The sequence below is a fragment of the Glycine max genome, chromosome 14 (assembly GCF_000004515.6).
Source record: "Glycine max cultivar Williams 82 chromosome 14, Glycine_max_v4.0, whole genome shotgun sequence".
In the NCBI taxonomy this organism is placed as follows: domain Eukaryota; kingdom Viridiplantae; phylum Streptophyta; class Magnoliopsida; order Fabales; family Fabaceae; genus Glycine; species Glycine max.
The window spans coordinates 29873187-29892733 of record NC_038250.2 but is presented as its reverse complement, the minus strand read 5'-3'; the positions used below and the strand labels follow the sequence as shown (position 1 = coordinate 29892733).

Here is a 19547-nt window from a genome sequence, read left to right as displayed (position 1 = left end):
TCTAACACTAAGAAGGCACTCCATCTCTCTCTGCTACACTTCTTTCTTTTCACAAGGTATAGATTCTAGTCTCCAGTCTCCACAATTTCCCAAACACAGTGGCTACAAGTTGCATGAAATTCAAATTGAAAACATTATTATAACAATAAAATTCAAACCATAACAGGAAAATTTGAAAATTTTACCAATCCAGAGAAGGTAACACTAATTCAATACATTTGTTACAAAGAAAGCATACCACACATATTAGTAGTAGCGTTTGAGATGGCTAAAGCACTGCCAACTCCTTTCCAATTGAAAACATACTATTAATCAAGACTAGTAGTAATATGGTCTGCACCTGCGGAGCAATAGCATTTCGACGGAGACAATTTAATTTACATACTTACAATATGAGAATGGTAACATAGTCTAATGACATAGTTCAGGACTAAGTTGTTTCATACGAGTATGTGCTAGAAAATGAAGCATTTCAGAGTTCAGATAAATGGTGTCACGAGGAAGTGCAGAACAGAGCCAAATGAAAATTACCAAGAGAAGATGTGTTGAAAGTTGGTGGATTCGGAGATCCTACGCTTCAAGGCCTTCGTTGCCACCACTTCCCCGATGTTGCCTTCTACTTTGTCGACGAGCGGTCACAGTCTCTTCCTCTTCATTGCAGCTTTTCTACTCACAGTCTCTTCCTCTTTGCTGCGTGCGTGCGCGTAAAGGCATGGAACAAACGAGTGATGTTGTCCACTGGGAAAAGGGTAAAATTGGAAGAAAAAGAACCTAATTTAAAAATGTTAAATTAAACAAATATTTTACCAGAGAAATCAGTTGACAAAGTGTTGACATTTTAACGATTCGGAGGATATCTTGGCTAATTGAGGCGGAGGATACAGCATTTCTCTCTTTGGAGAACTCCAATTTAATTTCATTTTTTAAAAATTTTTGGCTGGGGATGTTTATAAATGTACATATCTTTATATATGGTTATCAAACTTTAAGTCTAAGTAAACTCAGTAGACTCTGAAGTTTATCACTGAGTTTATGAGTCCGTAAACTACAAAATTAGATCAAAACATAAGTTATGTTTATGTTGTTTTGTGTCAGTTTAGTATTCAACATACCTCTATTTGATGTGTTGTTCCCGAATCGAAATTTATTTTACCTCTGATAATATTAAAACCTTGTTCTCTAATAACATCAATCACTTTATTGGAATACTCTACCACTAGTATAACATCTGCAAGTTATTATTTTAAAATTCTTGAATTTGGTAACCTTATATATATATATATTAGAAGTGAGTAATTATATCTTTTTCTTTTACTTGTTCATTTTAAGGTTAAAATTGTAAATCTCAAAGTCATTTCCTCTCTCATAATTTAAAGGATAAAAAATAAATATTTTTCCCACTCTTTATAAGGATACATTAGTAATTGAAGATTTTTTGTTACTTGGATTTTTAATATTTTAGGAATTTATGATTTATAATTTATAATATTTAATTTATTAAAATTATATATAAACATTAAACATGCTTAATTATTATATATTTAAAAATATTATATTTTTTAAATAAATTTTAATGTTAAATTGTTAATATTTAAAAAAATACTCATACATTTAATGCTAAAATACCCGTTAAGGTAACAATTTTTCTAAAAAAAATTATATAACAAATAAAATATCAAGTTAAGGTAGATAATATTAAATAAAACATATTAATTATGAGTGTTTATGGATACTGGTCACCTGTGAACCTGAATTGACCCAAACCGATCGAAACAATTTCAATTGGGTCATTTATGTATTTCGGTCAAAATCGAATTAAACTAATTAATATCGTTCATGTACCGATTAAGTTATGGGTTTAAATTTATAGATTTTATCAAAACCGGATCGAATTGATAAAATTTTGTAGAGTTGTTTGGTTTGATGTTAAATAGTGTTAATATTGGGACTCGTGTTGAAACTATAAGTGTTGAGACTACTAGTTGTTTGGAACTTCTCAAGGTATTACTTTCAGGTACATTATTGTTTATTTCACCTTTTTCATATTTATTTTTTTGTCATGTTTATAATATTAATGGATCATACTTTATTTATTAGTTTCAGCAAAGCTTATTGTAAGAAATTAATTTGTATCAAATAACTGTGATTCAGACTATTATAGAAAATTTCGTTGAAAAATATTTTATTTTAATTTGTATTAGTCAATTTAAAATATTATGTTGATGGTATTAAATAAATTAATTTTACTTCTTTCAAACGTTTGATAATATTGTATTAATGATATTGAATATTTGGATGAATCATGATATAAATTAGTAATTTTATGAAGAAAAAAAATCGAATTTAAATGAGAAAATCATTGGTCCAAGCCAAATCAAACCCTTCATAAATAGGTTAAGTTAAAAAAAATATAAAAATCGAATCAGACTGATCAAATTTAATTGAGTTGAATTTTAAATTTGATCAAAATTGGTCTGAACTAACCTACAAACACTTAGTATTAATTAAAATTGAAACAACAATTTTTTTACAGAAAAGAAACAATTATTTTAATAATCAAATCGCAACCTTCTTACATGCATCCAAATCATAATCACGATAAATAAAACAACTATTTATTAATTACAAATTGCAAATTATTAATTGCATTAAAGATCTTGCAATTGCATTTAATATTTTTTATACTCTTTATGTAAGATGATTATTAACCAGAAAGATTTTTAATTAAATAAATAAACATGATATATAAAATGTCATATTTTTGTATTTTTCATTTTCAGTTTGTATTTAAATAGATAATAATTTTATATTTAAAAACATTCTTTAAATAAGATTTGAATGTTTAATTGTTAAAAAAATAAGTTAAAAACCGGACAAATCTTTATTTTTTTATTTTATAATTGAAATTTATATAGTAATAGTAATAATTATATATGTGAATTTAATTTATTTGATTTCGGTTCTATTTAATTTGGGAATTTATACGATTGTAGCAATATTATTATGGTTTTCAATCAAATCACGATCAATGTTCTTCATAATTAAGATATCCTTGACGTAAAATCTAGAAATTCTCCCATCAGTGCCAATCAAATTGAATAAAAAATATTACAGAAATATTTTAGACCACTTAAATTGAATCAATAATTAAAGAGTATTTGTGTCAATTAATATTAATTAAGTGTTTGAATCAATTAAAAATATTTGTTCCTATTAATATTAATTAAGCATTTTAATCAATTAAAAATATTTGTGCCAATTAATTATATGTCTTATTTTTTTGAATTATTTCAAAATGGTAATTAATTATTATGACACACTATTCCATTTTTATCTTCCTCTCTCAATTTTAACTTTTTAAATTTAATTTTATATTTTCATTTTATATTATTTCTTTCAATCTTACTATCCTTTCATTCTTGCAATCAGTTTACTAAAAAATTACATATTATTGTGACACAACTATAAGCTGCATAATAGTATATTAAGACCATTGACGGGGACAAATGAAAATTTAATAGGTTTTGACTCGGTAAAAAATCTTTAACAAATTTCAAATTATTACCAGCATATTTATTATTTTCTTTTAGTTCTTTTTTAAAAAAAAATTACATTTATTTATGTATTTTTATTTCTTTTATAGGTGATATAAAGACAAAAAAAATTAAATAGTCAATAATTAAGAGAATAGCAAAAAGAAACATGAAGGCAAAATACCAAAATACAAGACAAACTTAAAGTATTTGCATTTTATTTCGTCGTGCATTTGTTGTTGTTTTGAGTTTCTTTTTATGATTTTTGTATTTGCAAAGAAAACTCCAATTAACTGAAGAAGATTATCATGGTTTTTCTACTATCAACAGACTTTTTTTTTATGTGGGCTTTCGGTTTTGTGATTTGCTGTTTATTCAATTTCTGTAGATTATTGATTTTATATATTTGTGTTATTTATTGTTCTTATAATCTTTCTTTCTTGATCTACAAAACCAAGAAAAATATTATTTTTGTTTTTCATCTGGGTGTTATTTGTACGTTATTTATCGGTTGTCACTGAAGTGACAATAATTATACATTTTTAAATCTTAATATATTATATAAATTATATATTTCTTACAAATTCGGTATCTTTTTAATATTCCTTTAAGTTTTATCTAAATTTAAAATATTAGTATAATCTTAATAGTCAGCAATTGGTCATTGTGAGCCACTAAAAATATCATGAGTTTACAATTCGAAACATTATTTAAATGTATTAAATGTTTCATTGCTCAGATCTTCCAAAAAGAATCTAAGATTTCGCTTGGAATAGTTGCCAGCTTGTGATTTGTAATTTTGAAATTTTATGTTAAAATCAAAACGTATTTAGCAAAATCTAGTGAGTTTTGATTCTTACTAAATTTTAAAACTGTTTTATCTTATTTTAAAAACAAGAAAAATTGGTTTGTTGAATTTTGTTGTTAGTTTTACCCTATTTCACAGACCCCATCATGTTACGCTTTTTTTCTCAATTTCTATTCGTGTTTCTGTTTCTATGTATTTTCCGTTTTAATTTCGCTTCGGTTTCGGTTATAAATTAATACTTTTTAATTATTAATTTTTATTATGTTTAATTAATTTTTTATATTGCATAATTTCTTGATGGAATAAAATAGAACATGAGACTTATTTTATCTATTTTTTCTTACAACAGCTCCTACATAATTTGATTCATACCCAATTTGATTATCGGCGAGTTGCATCACACATTGAATAAGGAATCTATGTTTCACATGTTTCATTTGATCCTTTATAATGTTTGTATTATGATAAGTTCATAAGCATTTCATAGAAAAGTGAAATTTGTTATTGATAGTTGTTAAATAAAAATGGAAATATACAAAATTTAATTTAAAGCAAAATAAATAGCTTTCTTATGAAAACTTCTGTATATTATGACATAGTAGGTGACCAAATTTGAAAAGTTGTGCAACATGAGTAGCACACTTAGCCTATTGCGAGCCCATAAATAATCTTGAAATTATAATTTTGATTTAGTTTTTGCTTATTTAAACAATTTCTTTGGAGGGATGGGTTGGATAGGAGAAGGATTTGTTGGGTAGCGTGGGATAGGGTATGTACAGAAAAGGAGATGGGTGGTTTGGGCATAAAAAACGGGATCTTTTCAATTTATCATTATTAGGGAAGTGGTGATGGCGTATGAGGGTGGAAAGGAAGTCTTTTTTGGTATCGTGTTTTGAGAGATAAGTATGGGGGGAAGGCCACTGTGATTCATCTTGTTCAGTTTGGTGAAGGAGCTTCTTACATTGTTTAAGGAAAGGGGACAAGGTATTATGAATTAGGTAAAGTAGTATTATTTTGGAGGGATCATTGGGTGGGTGAGGCGACATTGGTATTGAGTTATCCTCGATTATTTGATGTGGCTATAAATAAGCAAGTTTCGGTGAAGGAGATGTGTCTTTGGAGGGAGGGTGGTGTGGGGAGGGATTGGAGGTGGAGAAGATGCTTTAAAGATTCAAGGCTTTGCATGGAAAGCGCTTTAGGATCACATTCCCTCTAAATAGAATTTGGCTCGTAGGAATGTTATTCCAGCCTCGGAAACTCTATGTAGTGTGAGTTTTCAGCAATGGTGTGGAGAATCTACAAATCATATTTTCTTGTAGTATGAGTTTTCAGCAATGGTGTGGAGATTGTGTTTGGAGTGGTGGGGTTCGCAAGTTCCTTTGCATTTGGATCTGTCACAACATTTTTTATAATTCTGAGGATAGTGTCACTGCATAGGAGACAAGCTTATATATGAAGGATGGTTTGGTTTGCAATGGTGTGGATGACTGGGTGTTGTGGAAAAAAAGGACTTTAACTTTCTGTTTGGATAGAAGATTTAAAATTTTTAAGAAATTCAAATACATAATTTTAATTGTTTTAATTTAAATTTTTTTTATTTTATAAACATTTTGTTTGGATCAAATCATTTAATTTCTTTTATTTTAAGTTTCTCGTTTAGATAAAATAATTCAATTTCAATGAAATTTAATTTTTTATTTTTAAATATTTATTTAAAAATTTAAATTTTAATATTTAATAAAAATAAATATTAGTCATTTTTTAAATAGTTAAATATTCAAAATAAATTTATTGCTAGACAATATTTAATAATCAATTTTTTAAAATTTAATAATTAAATAATCAAAATAATTTTAATATTAAATAATTTTGAATCTTACACAATATTTTTGTATTAACACAAAAAAAAACTTGGATTAAACAATATTATAAAATTAAAGATGAATGATATACAATTTCTTGTTCAATCTAATTCCTTGTTAAAAAAAAATTAATTATATAGTCTCATAATAATTTTTAAAAACGTATTAGAATTAAATAATTGTGTAATTTAAAAACAATCATCTGAAATGATTATGATTCATAAAATGATTGTGATTCATAAAACCACTATACATTACAATGAGATACCTTCCATGAAAACAAATGAGAAAATAAAAGTCCTATTAAACATCCTAAAATCCCGTGACAAGAAAATATGAAACTTTGGAGTTTCAAGCATTTTATCATATCGCTCATCATGTCCAATGGTAAAGAAGATGAAGTAAATAAAGTGGCATATAACCCCATTAAACAACCTCATTAACAACTTCCAAATCAAAAGACCAAAATAAAAATAAATTAATCATCAAAAATCATACAAGTAGCAAGTAGAAGTTGAACAATGAATACATTATTCCCATTCAGTTCTCTTACAAAAATAAAATAAAATATTTACCTAGCAAGACTTTCTAGTTTCTACCATTGTCAAAGAATACCAGCTACAACGGTTCTAGGATTTTCTCTCAATCCCTCTCTTTTTTAGCTTTCTATCAACTTTTGCTAGCCTCTTTTCTTCTTGTTTTCTCATTTTTCTTGTGTAAAAATTCTATCAATTAAACACAATCTATCAATTATATCTCTATTTCTCTTTCATGCATATTTACAAATATATGGTGCTCACAACCTATCTCAACTCCAAACCCATCCAATTCCACACCCACCAACAAATTAAAATCATTGAAAAAAAAAATGAAATAGAAAATGAAACATAAATTAATAAAATCAAGCGAACCTTGTAGCCAAAAAAATGAAATCAAAATTAATGAAACATAAATTTGGGAAAAGAAATACACATAGATAAGAGATAGGGGGAGAGAGAAACCTATCAATGAGAGGAAGAAAGAGTTGTGATGAACAGAAAGAAGAACCTACTAGTTGATGGATTTTCTCTCAATCCCTCTCTTTTTTAGCTTTCTATCAACTTTTGCTAGCCTCTTTTCTTCTTGTTTTCTCATTTTTCTTGTGTAAAAATTCTATCAATTAAACACAATCTATCAATTATATCTCTATTTCTCTTTCATGCATATTTACAAATATATGGTGCTCACAACCTATCTCAACTCCAAACCCATCCAATTCCACACCCACCAACAAATTAAAATCATTGAAAAAAAATAGATGAAATAGAAAATGAAACATAAATTAATAAAATCAAGCGAACCTTGTAGCCAAAAAAATGAAATCAAAATTAATGAAACATAAATTTGGGAAAAGAAATACACATAGATAAGAGATAGGGGGAGAGAGAAACCTATCAATGAGAGGAAGAAAGAGTTGTGATGAACAGAAAGAAGAACCTACTAGTTGATGGAGGTCGTGATTACAGAGCAAGCGATAACTCATTTGCAAGTGATGCCAAGCGTGTGCTGAGAGGAAGAGAGAGAGCTATGGAGAATGCAAGAGCGTGTACAATGTTTCATGAGTGGAGAGTTTTGATTCCTTTGTTTTTCTGAGAATTTGAAATTCTGCTAAGTTAGTGTATTAAAATGCTTCACAAAAATGATAACATTTCAATTACTTTTAAAATATCATATCCAAACGAATTACATTATAGCAAGGCATTTTAATATCACAGTTGAAATACTTGAACCGATTTAATTCCCCCATCCAAACGTACGGTAAAGGTTTTTCAAGGAAAGGATCAAGATGTGGAGGAATTGATTGATCAAGTCAAAGTTCTGTCTTGGGGATGGATTTATACCAAAGGCTAGTTTCCATATTCGTTGGATTATGGGTTTAATGATCCGATATCTTGTAGTATGTTTTGATATCTTATTTATTAGAAGTAATTTGTTGGTGATTTTGAGTAGTGGAGATGTGTTGCTCAATTTTTTAGGCATGGATTGGTTTTTGGATTTGATGTTTTTGATGTAGGGGTGAATTTCGTGTATGTTTAAATCTCACAAGTTGAAAGATTTGGTTGGGTTCTAGGTTGATAGTTTTTGTTGTGGTTAGATATTTTTGTGTGGTTGAGGCATATATTATAGAGCATATAGTGTTCTGTCCGCTGGTACACGTTGGCCGATTAGGTGGGTGCATAGTTGTCCCTTTATCATTAATTTTATTCAAATCCAAAAAGTTAACAAAGAAGTGGTTTTGCTATGGGGAGTATTTGTGAGTTCTATGTCAAGTGAGTTGATGTTGTGATTGGTCATTGTTGAGTTTGATGTCAAGTTTTTTCTAGCATCGAATGTATCAACTAGGAAATTTTCCTTTTCTACTTAGCACGTGGTGTTGCAACTACTATTTTGGTGTTTGTTTTCATTCTTTATGCAAATAGAGGTCCTTTATGATCAATAAATCGTTGAGTTTCAGGTCAAAAGATAAGGTGCATACATATTGGGAATTGAATTTTTATCACCAAGGTTTAGGTGACTTAAATGCAAAGTGAAAGATTGCATTTTACTAGATGAATCTTATTTGAGTGGATGCATTGAAAGTTGCTTTTGTTTTAACTTCCAAGAGAGCTTATTTTTTATAGTTGGTGACAATCTCCACTATAAATAGAGAAAAGAATTAGTGGAGAAACACAACACATGAAGAAAGAGTGTGTAAGAAGAGAGATTGTGAAACAAAATCACTTTGTTGAGAGAAAAGTGTCTTTGTGTGAAAGTATTATCATTTCTTGTAATTATTAAGTGAGGTACTCGGGTTTGTAGAGTGATACACTATTTGTGGTGGGTTACAATCTTATAATCATTTTTGTGATAGTAAAAATATTTTTTGAGACGGTTCCGTGGACATAGACAAGAAGTGTCGAACCAAGTTAAATTATTGTGTTTGTTATTATTTTTCATACGATGTAATCTTTGTTGTATTCTTACTATCCTTTGTAGGTGTGAGTAATTTTATTTGTGAGAGCGTTGATTACCCAACACAATAGACATTTTGTTGTGGGCTTGTCTTAGGCTATCAGAGTCGTGAGGTTTGGTCCTTTTGTTTTAAATTCTCTCTGGTCAGCTTTCTTTTTGTATTCCTTTTCTATCATTCTAAACATGTTTTATGTTTAGTTTGATGTTTAAGGAAATTCAGTTTTAGCTTCTTAAGAAAAGATTAGGACTGTAGTCTCACATTTTCTTCTTTAAAAATTACAAAATTTTAAATAATAATTAGGACCAAAGATTCTATTAATCTTATCAAAACTCTTTGCGTGTATTTATTTTACGAATTAAAAGTCTATGTCTAAGAATGTATGCATGGAAATGTAACATTTTCATGTTTGTTACAAATTTTAAAAAAATTATTTTAGAGTGTTGTTGATTCATGGGAATGTCATAACTTCCTTTTTTAGTATGTTTTCCATGCTTTAGGGACGTTTATTTGAAGTTATAAAATTGTATTCCCAGAATTTATATTCCTAGGAATGTTATGCATGAGAATAATATTATTTCCATGAAGATATTTGGTTGTTAACTTGTTATTAAGAATTTTAGAAAATAAAGTAAAAATATTTAATTAAAAAATTTTAAAAATAAAAGTAAAATAAGAAATGTGAAGAAAAAAGTGAGGATAGGTAATTCTTGTAGAAATGAGAATGTGATATTTTTAAGTCTATATTTTAACAAATTTTTCTTGATAACTTGAAACAAATGTCTCATAATATTTTCATGAAAAGGGATGAGAATGTGATATTTCCATAACAGTATGATAAGTTATTCTATAAAACACATGTAACTTTCTTTTTTTTTTTTTTTATCTTTTTTCATTTAATTATTTTGAATTTTAAAAAATAATCCTAAAAATATTAAAATATAATCAAACATGTTTTTAAATATACCTAAAAATAACATTTTTAGTCATATGGTTTCTGGAATTATGATTCTAGGAAATACAATATTATTCTGTAAAACAAACATTTCATCTGTCTCTTCTCCAATGAGTTTTTTTTTCTTATTTGCGAAAATAAAATTTATCATTTAAAAAGAAAACTTAAGGATTGATTTACGCTTAGCATTTTATTAATTTTGTCAAAAGAGACTTTGACTCCACCATCTAGTAGTCTCGACCTTCATCTTTTTTTTACAAAAAATCATATTATTCCCGAAAAAACCAAATCCATTTAAAAAAAAAACACAACATATCTTCTTCTTTTGAATAAAATAATAAATAATAAAATATTCATAGATACATTATTTTATACTATTAATTACTTTCTTAACACTAGCCTAGGTTAAGGTTTTAAGTAAGAATATTTAATGATTAAAAAATTAAAAGAGATATATCTTTTGCATTTTCGATTGTTGTCGCTATAAGCCTGAACGTATAATAGTAATTTTGAATCGTAATATGAGAAAACGAATACAAAATAACTGTAATAAATATAACATTCAAGGATATGAAACAAAAAATAAATAGAAAAAAAATAAATTTTACTAAACTTGAAATAAAAGGAACATTTTTTTAAAGTGGCTTGTAAATATTCGATACAATTATTAAATATTTTTAAAAAATTATAAGGCATCCGTCAAAATTATCTTGTAGGTTTAGATGGAGAAATTTTAAATTCTAAGAATTTTAAATATTTCAATTGAAATTCTTTTATTTTTAAAATTTTGTATTTGGATAAAAAAAATTAAAATTATGAGGATGAAAAAAATGAATGAAAAAAAAAGAAAATATATAATTGGTGTGTATGTTCATATCAAATCTTTAGGAGTTGTGTTTTTCGAAGAAGACGGTAAGAAAATTTCAATTTCTCACATTTTAAAAGGAAATTGAAATTTTAGATTTAAAATTCTGTTTTAAAATTTCAAAATTTTAAATTTTTCATAAAAAAAACATCCAAGAATTCTAAATTACAGAAATTCAAATTCTTTAATAAATTACTTTCCTCAAAATTTTATATGACGAGTGACCATAAGATGCATATTATTTAAAGGATATGGTACACATATCAATCAATGAACAAATAAAACAATAATTAAAGCGTATATTTTTCAAATATATGAAATCAAATACACAATTTTTTATTATTAAATTTAAACTATTTACTTACGAATAATAAAAACAAGACAATAATTGAAATATACATCCTTCAAAAGGGCAAAAATTTAACTTTATGAAAGAAAAAAAAAATAGAGGGTGGCGTTAATGTGACAGTGGGTTAGGTATAAGAAAGGTTAGGGAACGTAACTTCACGAGCTAATGCCACTGCCACTGGAACAAAGAGAAAAGAGTTACTACTAATGTTCACTCTGTTCAGTTTGGAACCTTTTATTGTTCACAGCCCAAATTGTTCTTTTTGCCATTAACAGAAGGAAATTAGGTTTGGGATTGGACTGTTCAACTTTTCAAATCCCAAACCTCTCCTTTATCCTTTGCCTTCACCACCGTCGTCGAGACCAAATAGAAAACAGCGGTTCAGATTGAGAACCACACGCACGGTGCACCTGGCTAATCGAACATCGAGGAGTTGGAGTAATTGATGTTTGGTGAGGGAATGCGTTCTTGGGCTTAATCTTGTTGAAGGTTAATACTTTTTTGTTTAGCATAAGCATAATCTTGTTGAATTATAACTATTTTGGGTTGTCATTTTATGAATGATTGAATGTTGGTCTCCTAAGGGCGTTGGGGGCTTTTTAATTTGGTTTTCTTCCATTGTGCATATGAAAGGGAAACTTTGGAATTGATGATAATAATAATTAAAAAAAACTCTCATATGGTGGACCTAAAGAACCAAAATGAGGTATTGGCGTTCGAATTTTTTTACCAAAATCATAAAGTGTACTACATACATAAATACATTACTTATGCCTGAGGGAGGATATGGTTTATAAGCCTATGGAATATTCAATTTGTGGAGGGTTTTGCTGAGGTTTTTTTGTTTAAATTTTCATAAATTTAGTAGCCTAAATTGTGGAATATTCATTTGTGGATGAACTGCTGCTGCTGAATTTTCCATCACAGCCTGTCCAGTTTTAACGAAGATGATAAGCGCTTTTTTGGAAGAAAAAAATCATTATAGCCCATGTGCCAATCACCTTCCATGTCTAACTTAACGATTTTTTACACCGTTTGGAACCAGGGGGTGTAGGTGTAACAAACCCAAAAAAATTAAGGAGATTTTTGTAGGGTTAAAAAGGGAAAGGGTATTGAGTGTGTGTAATATGTCCAAAACTCGGGAGGTCTATGTAGTTTACTCAAAAAAATAATAATAAAAAGTAAGAGTTGCCTGTTGATCAAATTGCGATTGCATTTAAATTCAGCTTAAATGCCTATTGATGCATTTTAAGCTTCCATTGCTGTGTAGTGTGTATTATATTTTTGTATGTGCACCAAGCAAATAGATTGTTATCTATTGATGTATTTAATTAAGTTGATGTAATGTATCTGTCGTTTGGATTGAATTTTATTTCCATTAATTAATGGACTGAAAACATGTTCTCCATTACAAAATCAATGTACTTTCCATATAATTATTTTTCACAGTATTTTTTTCCTCAAGACATCAAAATTTCCAGCATAACAAATTGACTGTTTTCTTTTTTGATTTTTTTGTTTGTTTACAGCGCGTAAGTAGTCCTGTTGCAAAGGAGGACACTGCTATTGTTGAAGGAAAATGGGGCCTGCTCCGGACACAATTGATTTGGAAGGTTATGATGATGTGAGAGCGATTCTGAAACCGAAAGGTTCTAATTCTAAGGATTGTAGGTTAGAAAGACGATGGAAGAGATTTGAAAATTCAGGTTCAAACAAACAATTGAAGCACAATCACAGTGACAGTGGTACAAGATCAACTGTGAAGAGTCATGGAAAAGTGGCAAGTTTAACAATAAAGAAGGGTCATATGTCAGAGGATGAAGTGGATGAAGATTACAAATTCTTTTTGCTTACATATGATCCTCATATTGATGTTGTCAGTGATAGTGATGTGGATGGTTCTGATGATGACATCAACATTGGCCACAACAATGACCATAATGATCATCCTTACAGGGAAGAAGAAAGCTTGCATAATAATCCCAAGTTAGACAAGGGTTCAAAACAAAGGGATGAGACAGGAAATCAAAGAAACAAAGGGAGTGATTCTGTGGGAAAACAGACAAGTGGGTCAATGAAAGCTAAGCAGAATTTGGAGGCTAAAAGAGTACTTAGTAAGAAAAGGCTACATGAAGATGTTTCTGGTGTCCCCAAGAACAATGCCCAGACTAATAAGGAGTTAGATATTGTGGACGAAGATTACCAGATATTCCTGAATTCTTGTAGGGATGACTATATACCTAGTGAATTAATAGAAAAGCAGAATTTGGAGGCTAAAAGAGGACTTAGTAAGAAAAGGCCACATGAAAATGTTTCTGGTGTCCCCAACAACAATGCCCAGACTAATATGGAGTTAGATATTGTGGACGAAGATTACCAGATTTTCCTGAATTCTTGTAGGGATGACTATATACCTAGTGAATTAATAGAAAAGCAGAATTTGGAGGCTAAAAGAGGACTTAGTAAGAAAAGGCCACATGAAAATGTTTCTGGTGTCCCCAACAATAATGCCCAGACTAATATGGAGTTAATTGTTGTGGATGAGGATTACCAGATATTCCTGAATTCTTGTAGGGATGACTATATACCTAGTGAATCAATAGGAAAGCAGAATTTGGAGGCTAAAAGAGGACTTAGTAAGAAAAGGCCACATGAAAATGTTTCTGGTGTCCCCAACAACAATGCCCAGACTAATATGGAGTTAATTGTTGTGGATGAGGATTACCAGATATTCCTGAATTCTTGTAGGGATGACTATATACCTAGTGAATTAATAGGAAAGCGATCAAATGTTATACAGAATTCCCTTGTTTCTGATTATGTGCTGAGTGAGGTTGATGAAGATTACTTACAATATCTGAATTCTGTTTTGATTGTTGATGGTGAGGTGGGGTGTAGGCCTGAGAGGAATACCTCAAAGACAGACAACGTGGATGGTGACAGTAATTCCTCTGAGCCAGATGTTATTCTTCTAGAACCTGATCAAATTCATGAAAACACTCCATTTGTTTCTTCGAAAACATATGATTCATCTGTAAGTGTCTTTCTTTTACTTCATACAATGTAACTGCATCGTTCATAATCTGAACATGATTCACACACAGGCACATTATTAACTAAACACTTATTTTTTAACTTGGTAATGTCTCTGTGTGTTTAGTGGTTCGAAACTGAAAAGAATCCCAAAGACAACTGGCAATTACCTGCTTACGGTAATTCTCAGTTTAGGAGAAGACTTATGAATGATCTTCAAAGGCCTTATGACCAAGAAGAATGTGATAGACTTCTGCTTGAAGTACGTCAGAAAAAACAAAAGGAACGTCATAGAGAAACACGTCATGGGGTGGTCAAGTTTTGTCGCACTAGGGGTGTCAGCGAATCATATCTTGACTTGTACCCTGGTATGTCCAGTATTTTCTCAACTAGTTTGACTTTTTGAATATTCCTTTTTATTTATATATATTGTTAATGTGAAGTTTAATCCTAACCAAGCTGTCAAGATTCAATGGTTTTGACTTTTGATTTGTTCCTCACCTCCAGCATTAAACATCTCTGGCTTGATATAAGCATGGAGCAACCAATACTTAGTTGGATTATTTGAATAAGAGCAAGTTAATATTTTCATTCCTTTTGTCAGAAAACCTTCAACTACCACCATTTTTTTGAATTTTTTACTTACTGAGCTTATAGAAATGTTACAAGATATCGCAATAAGCTCAAATAAGCTCTTCCAAGTATACCATAAGTGTAATTTTCAAAACAACATAGGTGATGAAAATAATTTAGAGCCACAGAAATGAATATGATGTAATTTGCTTATGAGCTAAAGAACCAACTTAATCTCAATATACTATAATGGTAGGGGAACCTTTGATTCTCTCTAGTGAAGGTAGACCAATTTTCCTGTTTGTTATACCCTTAGAGGGGTTCATTCTTGTGATTGATTAATACTATTTTTTAGTCATCATTATATTTGGGTTAGATTTTTCTGATAGGTGCTTCATTTTGGTAATCTATGGTTTGTGCAAGCAGTTAGGTTGCTTCTGCTTCTTTTTGGACTTTCAGGTGGTGTTATTCTCATTGTTGTATAACTGTCTTTGCTCAATCTAATGCCATCCTCTATCAAATTTTGTTTCATGATTGTACAGATCTAGCTAAAGCAATTGCCGAATTCAAAAAACCGGAAAAGGTTTTGTTTCTCTTGCGTGGATTTATTTTCTGGTTGCAAGTAAGTCAGTAGATTCATGTTCAAATAATATCCTGTTTAGGCCGTTTTCATCTTGAGTGATTGTGATGAGAATGAAATGAACCTTCTTAACTTAAGTTGTTTGTGGATTACTTGGAGGTGATGGGTTCTTATGGTATGGAATTTTGAATCATTTCTGGTTGTAATTGTTAATCTTCTGTGCGAAGAAAGTTCTTGATATGAGTAATATGGCCACATGCAGTATGTTTTAAACGAGATACAATATTGTAAAACTAGAATATACTTTAGAGAACATAACTATTTTCTCCAGCCCACCTTTAGGCCACTATGGAATATCGTTTCTATCATCCACATTTTCTTTAGTTCTGAATTTTTATTTTTTTTAAAATGCATGTGACTTCTAGATGTAGATCTACTGGTCGTGTAAAGTAGGAAATTGCTTATTAATAGTACTTATGAATTTGGTGACTTTTGTGACTTTGCATTCACACACTTGTGCAATTTTTTTATTACATTTGTTGGCTCATTTGGTCTAATCATTTCATAATTTCATATTTACATGTTCTAACACATTGGTGAGTATGGGAGTTCTTGTATACATCTTCTGCTAACTGTGAATTGCATACAATAGCAGATATCTTAATGCATTTTTTTGATGCATTTTGCAGAATGTGACCCACGAAGGAAAATTTCGACCTTGGCTTGACAAGCATTGTTTGGACTTTTTACGACAAATGAAAAATTGGAATCTTGCTAAATTTGGAAGCAAGAGTTTAACTAACATAGTCAACAAAGTTTACATACGTACAGTTAAATCTATCTTGGAACTTTGACCTAGTTGTAGAAAGAAAGATAGCTAGAGTTGTGGTTCTCATCAGGAGTTCTTTCATTTCTGTTAAACCGTGGTTCTCTTTTTGTCCACCGTTTTTTGTACCATTGAGAAGATGGTGATAAACTGATAATTGAGGGGCTTAGGTGGCTAGCATATGCTGTAATATAATGTTATATTCTTCCTAAGCTAGTTTTTGTTGAGCCCAAATGCAAGATATCTAGGACTCTGCTCAAAAAGACTAATTTTTATAAAATAACTGTAATTATAACCATAACTTTTTATATAAAAGTAGTTATAAAATTATAATCGATTTTATAGTTATGGTTGTTTAAAACAATTTTTTATTTAAAAATTAGTTATAAAATTATAACCTATTTTACAGAAAATAATTATTTCAAATGCCTTATTTTTATAGTAGAAACACATGCTGTATTTTTATTGCGATTTTTTTTATTTCATTAAAATTGATATATTGTAACAATCTTGTATTATGTACTTGTGGAAACACAAACATAATATGTGTGTTCACATTTCTATTGTTTTAAAATATTTTTAGTATATTAAATTTAATACAGTATAACATTTTTCTTATTAATATAAGGATGTGTGTATTAATTTTGTTCTAAATACATATTTAGATGTTAATTTTTTGATATCATATGTAATTAGTTTATCACTTGAAAATGTGTAAATTATATGCATATTCCGTTTTAAGATCTTTGAGGAGTATATCATCAAAGAAATTTTATTTATTAATTTGAATCTATTTCAGTAAAAATTCTTGTAAAGAATAAAAACATACAAAAGGGTTTATTTTGATTCATTAATTAGTAATAGAATATTATTATTTTTTAATTTGTTAGACATAACTCTTAATTTAATAGATAGTAAAATGAGATATTTAATCTAAATAGTCTTTTTTTTATTCATTCATTAAGATAGTCTATTTGGAAGATAAACAAATAATAAACTAATAAAATTAAAAATGCTGAGAAGAAAAAAAATGGTACATTAAGAAAGAAACAATTGGTTAAAAGGAGAACGGTTTTGAAAACAATTGGGTAAGAGAGTGAGTAAAAGTGAGAAAAGATTTTCCAAAAAAACTGGAGAAAAAATAGCAATTTTTTTTTTTGGATTTGCATAGCTTTTTATTTATTTATTTATTTATTTATTTATTAAGGGTATAATAGTTTTTTTGGATTTGTCATACATTTTAAACATAAAAATAGGAGAAAGAAGGGAATAGAGAAAATAAAAGAAAAGAAAAATGAAAATTACATATGAACGAAAAAAGAAAAAGAGAAAACCTTGATCAGTTAATCATCAAACACAAAATTAACTACTATGGAATAAAAGAAAGAAAAGAAGATGGCACGTTCTATATTACAAACAAAAAATAAAAACATGAAAAGAAAAAAAATACAATAAAACAACAAAGCTAACAAAAAGAATAGAAATAAATAAAACTATGAAAAAAAGAACAAAAAAAAAGTGATGAGACACATTATTTAATTGTAAAACAAATAAAAAAAAGTGATATAAAACAAATAAAAAATGATAAACAAAAAACTTGTGAATATAATTGCTCAATTGCTTTCATGGATGGTGACAACAAAGAAAATAAAGCAAAAAACCTTAATGCATAATTGATTCAATCAGTGGTAGTACCCAGGGAGAAAAAACAATTATGTAAGCAAGAGGAGTTGTAGCAACAATATGTAGTATGAAAATTGTTCTCTTGGATTCAAATCGTGAAATTCTTGTCATGAACTTCCTCTTATATACAAGACCCTTCACAATCATACATAACATGAAAAACAGTTGTGAATGATCTTGTTGATCCCACATCAACCAAATATTGTAATTACTGTTAATAATGAATAAAAATGTTAAAATGTTATACTTCATGTAAATACATACACATAACTTTTGGAACACTTAATACATGATGAAGAAAAAACAAAATTTAAAATAAAGATAATGCATATAAGAAGATATTGGCACAAATTACTTCAACCATTATCACGATTAAGCAGTTGTAATTAGTTATAAGAAATTATTTGAGTAGTTAGTTGGTTACTATAAGTTATTTGAGTAGTTAGTTGGTTACTAGAAGTTATTTGAGTAGTTAGTTGGTTATGATAGTTAGTTGGCAAATTTCCCCATCTGGGGTAGTTTTAGAAACTATTTCTCCAGATGGGGTTGTTTTTAAGTTATTTCCAAGAGGGGGTACTTTTGAACGTGAAAACCATGCGTGCAGGACCCAAACCGCCAGAACCAGTGGCGAGTTTGGTGTCCTTGAGCAAATCGTCAGCATCAATGGCGATACGTGCATGCAGAGACCAAATCGCCAGTTGGAATGGCGACATGCACAGATGTTTGGGAACCGCCAGTCAAACTGGCGAGTTCCATGGACTGAGGGTGCAGGCTAGGTTTCAGGCATAGGGGGCTGCTTTTCAGTGTTAGAGGGACCGCTTTTTCAAAGAAGGGGAGTTGCAACTGTCATTGGCGAGTTGCCTGCAAGTTGCAACTCCCATTGGCGATTTAGGGCAGAAAAAATAGCCATAAGGACTGGCGATTTTGTGCTTATAAATACGAAAACTTCTTTCAGTTGTGTGCTCACAATCACAAGTAACGTTTTTAGCTGTGTTCTTGAAATCACAAGTGACTTTGAGATGAAGAATTCTTTCCTCTTTCAGCAGTGTGTGCTCACAATTAGTGGCTTTGAGTTTTTTGAATGCACTAGGAGCTTTGAGTTTTCTGAGTGTTTAGGGATTTATCCGCATAAAGTTTTAAATTTGTTTGCTTGAACTTAAATATTTGAATCAGGTTTGTAATTTTGAAATTAATAATTTGTGTTATAATTTTTTTAACTAAATTTTTATAGTAGTTAGAAGGTATAGTTTTTAGTAATTCTTTAGTTAAATTAGTTTTATATTTTTATTTCGTAATTTCCTGTAAAATAATTTGTATTATAATTTTTTTAAGTAATTTTTTATAGCAGTTTGAATGTATAGTTTTTATGAAATTTTTAATTAAATTAGTTTTATATTTTATATGATTGTTTGTGTGTATAAAATAGAAGAAATTTGTCATCAAATTTTTAATTGGTTTGAAATTTGGTTCTTGAGGGTTAAATTTGTGAAT

At 29.1% G+C, this 19547-nt stretch overlaps 1 protein-coding gene across 2 annotated transcripts; it reads left to right on the top strand.

Moving 5' to 3' along the window:
• The first annotated feature begins 11515 nt into the window (after positions 1 to 11515).
• LOC100803519 (uncharacterized) lies at positions 11516 to 16585 on the top strand. Of its 2 annotated transcripts, none has more exons than XM_014767096.3 (5): positions 11516 to 11813; positions 12891 to 14395; positions 14522 to 14762; positions 15510 to 15589; positions 16237 to 16585. In XM_014767096.3, exons 2-5 carry the CDS (start codon positions 12941 to 12943, stop codon positions 16399 to 16401), a joined length of 1941 nt encoding a protein of 646 aa, XP_014622582.1. In that variant the 5' UTR covers positions 11516 to 11813; positions 12891 to 12940; the 3' UTR covers positions 16402 to 16585. The 2 variants fall into 2 exon arrangements, with proteins under 2 accessions (XP_014622582.1, XP_014622581.1); XM_014767095.3 differs by having other exon boundaries at positions 11517 to 11850.
• The last annotated feature ends 2962 nt before the right edge of the window (positions 16586 to 19547 follow it).

What these genes read in the sequence shown, in the direction of transcription:
- LOC100803519 (XM_014767096.3), top strand. Translation starts at nt 12,941, where the DNA reads ATGGGGCCTGCTCCGGACACAATTGATTTGGAAGGTTATGATGATGTG. An exon ending in CGAAAACATATGATTCATCT is followed by an intron (nt 14,396 to 14,521) that starts GTAAGTGTCTTT and finishes CTGTGTGTTTAG; the next exon opens with TGGTTCGAAACTGAAAAGAA. An exon ending in ATATCTTGACTTGTACCCTG is followed by an intron (nt 14,763 to 15,509) that starts GTATGTCCAGTA and finishes ATGATTGTACAG; the next exon opens with ATCTAGCTAAAGCAATTGCC.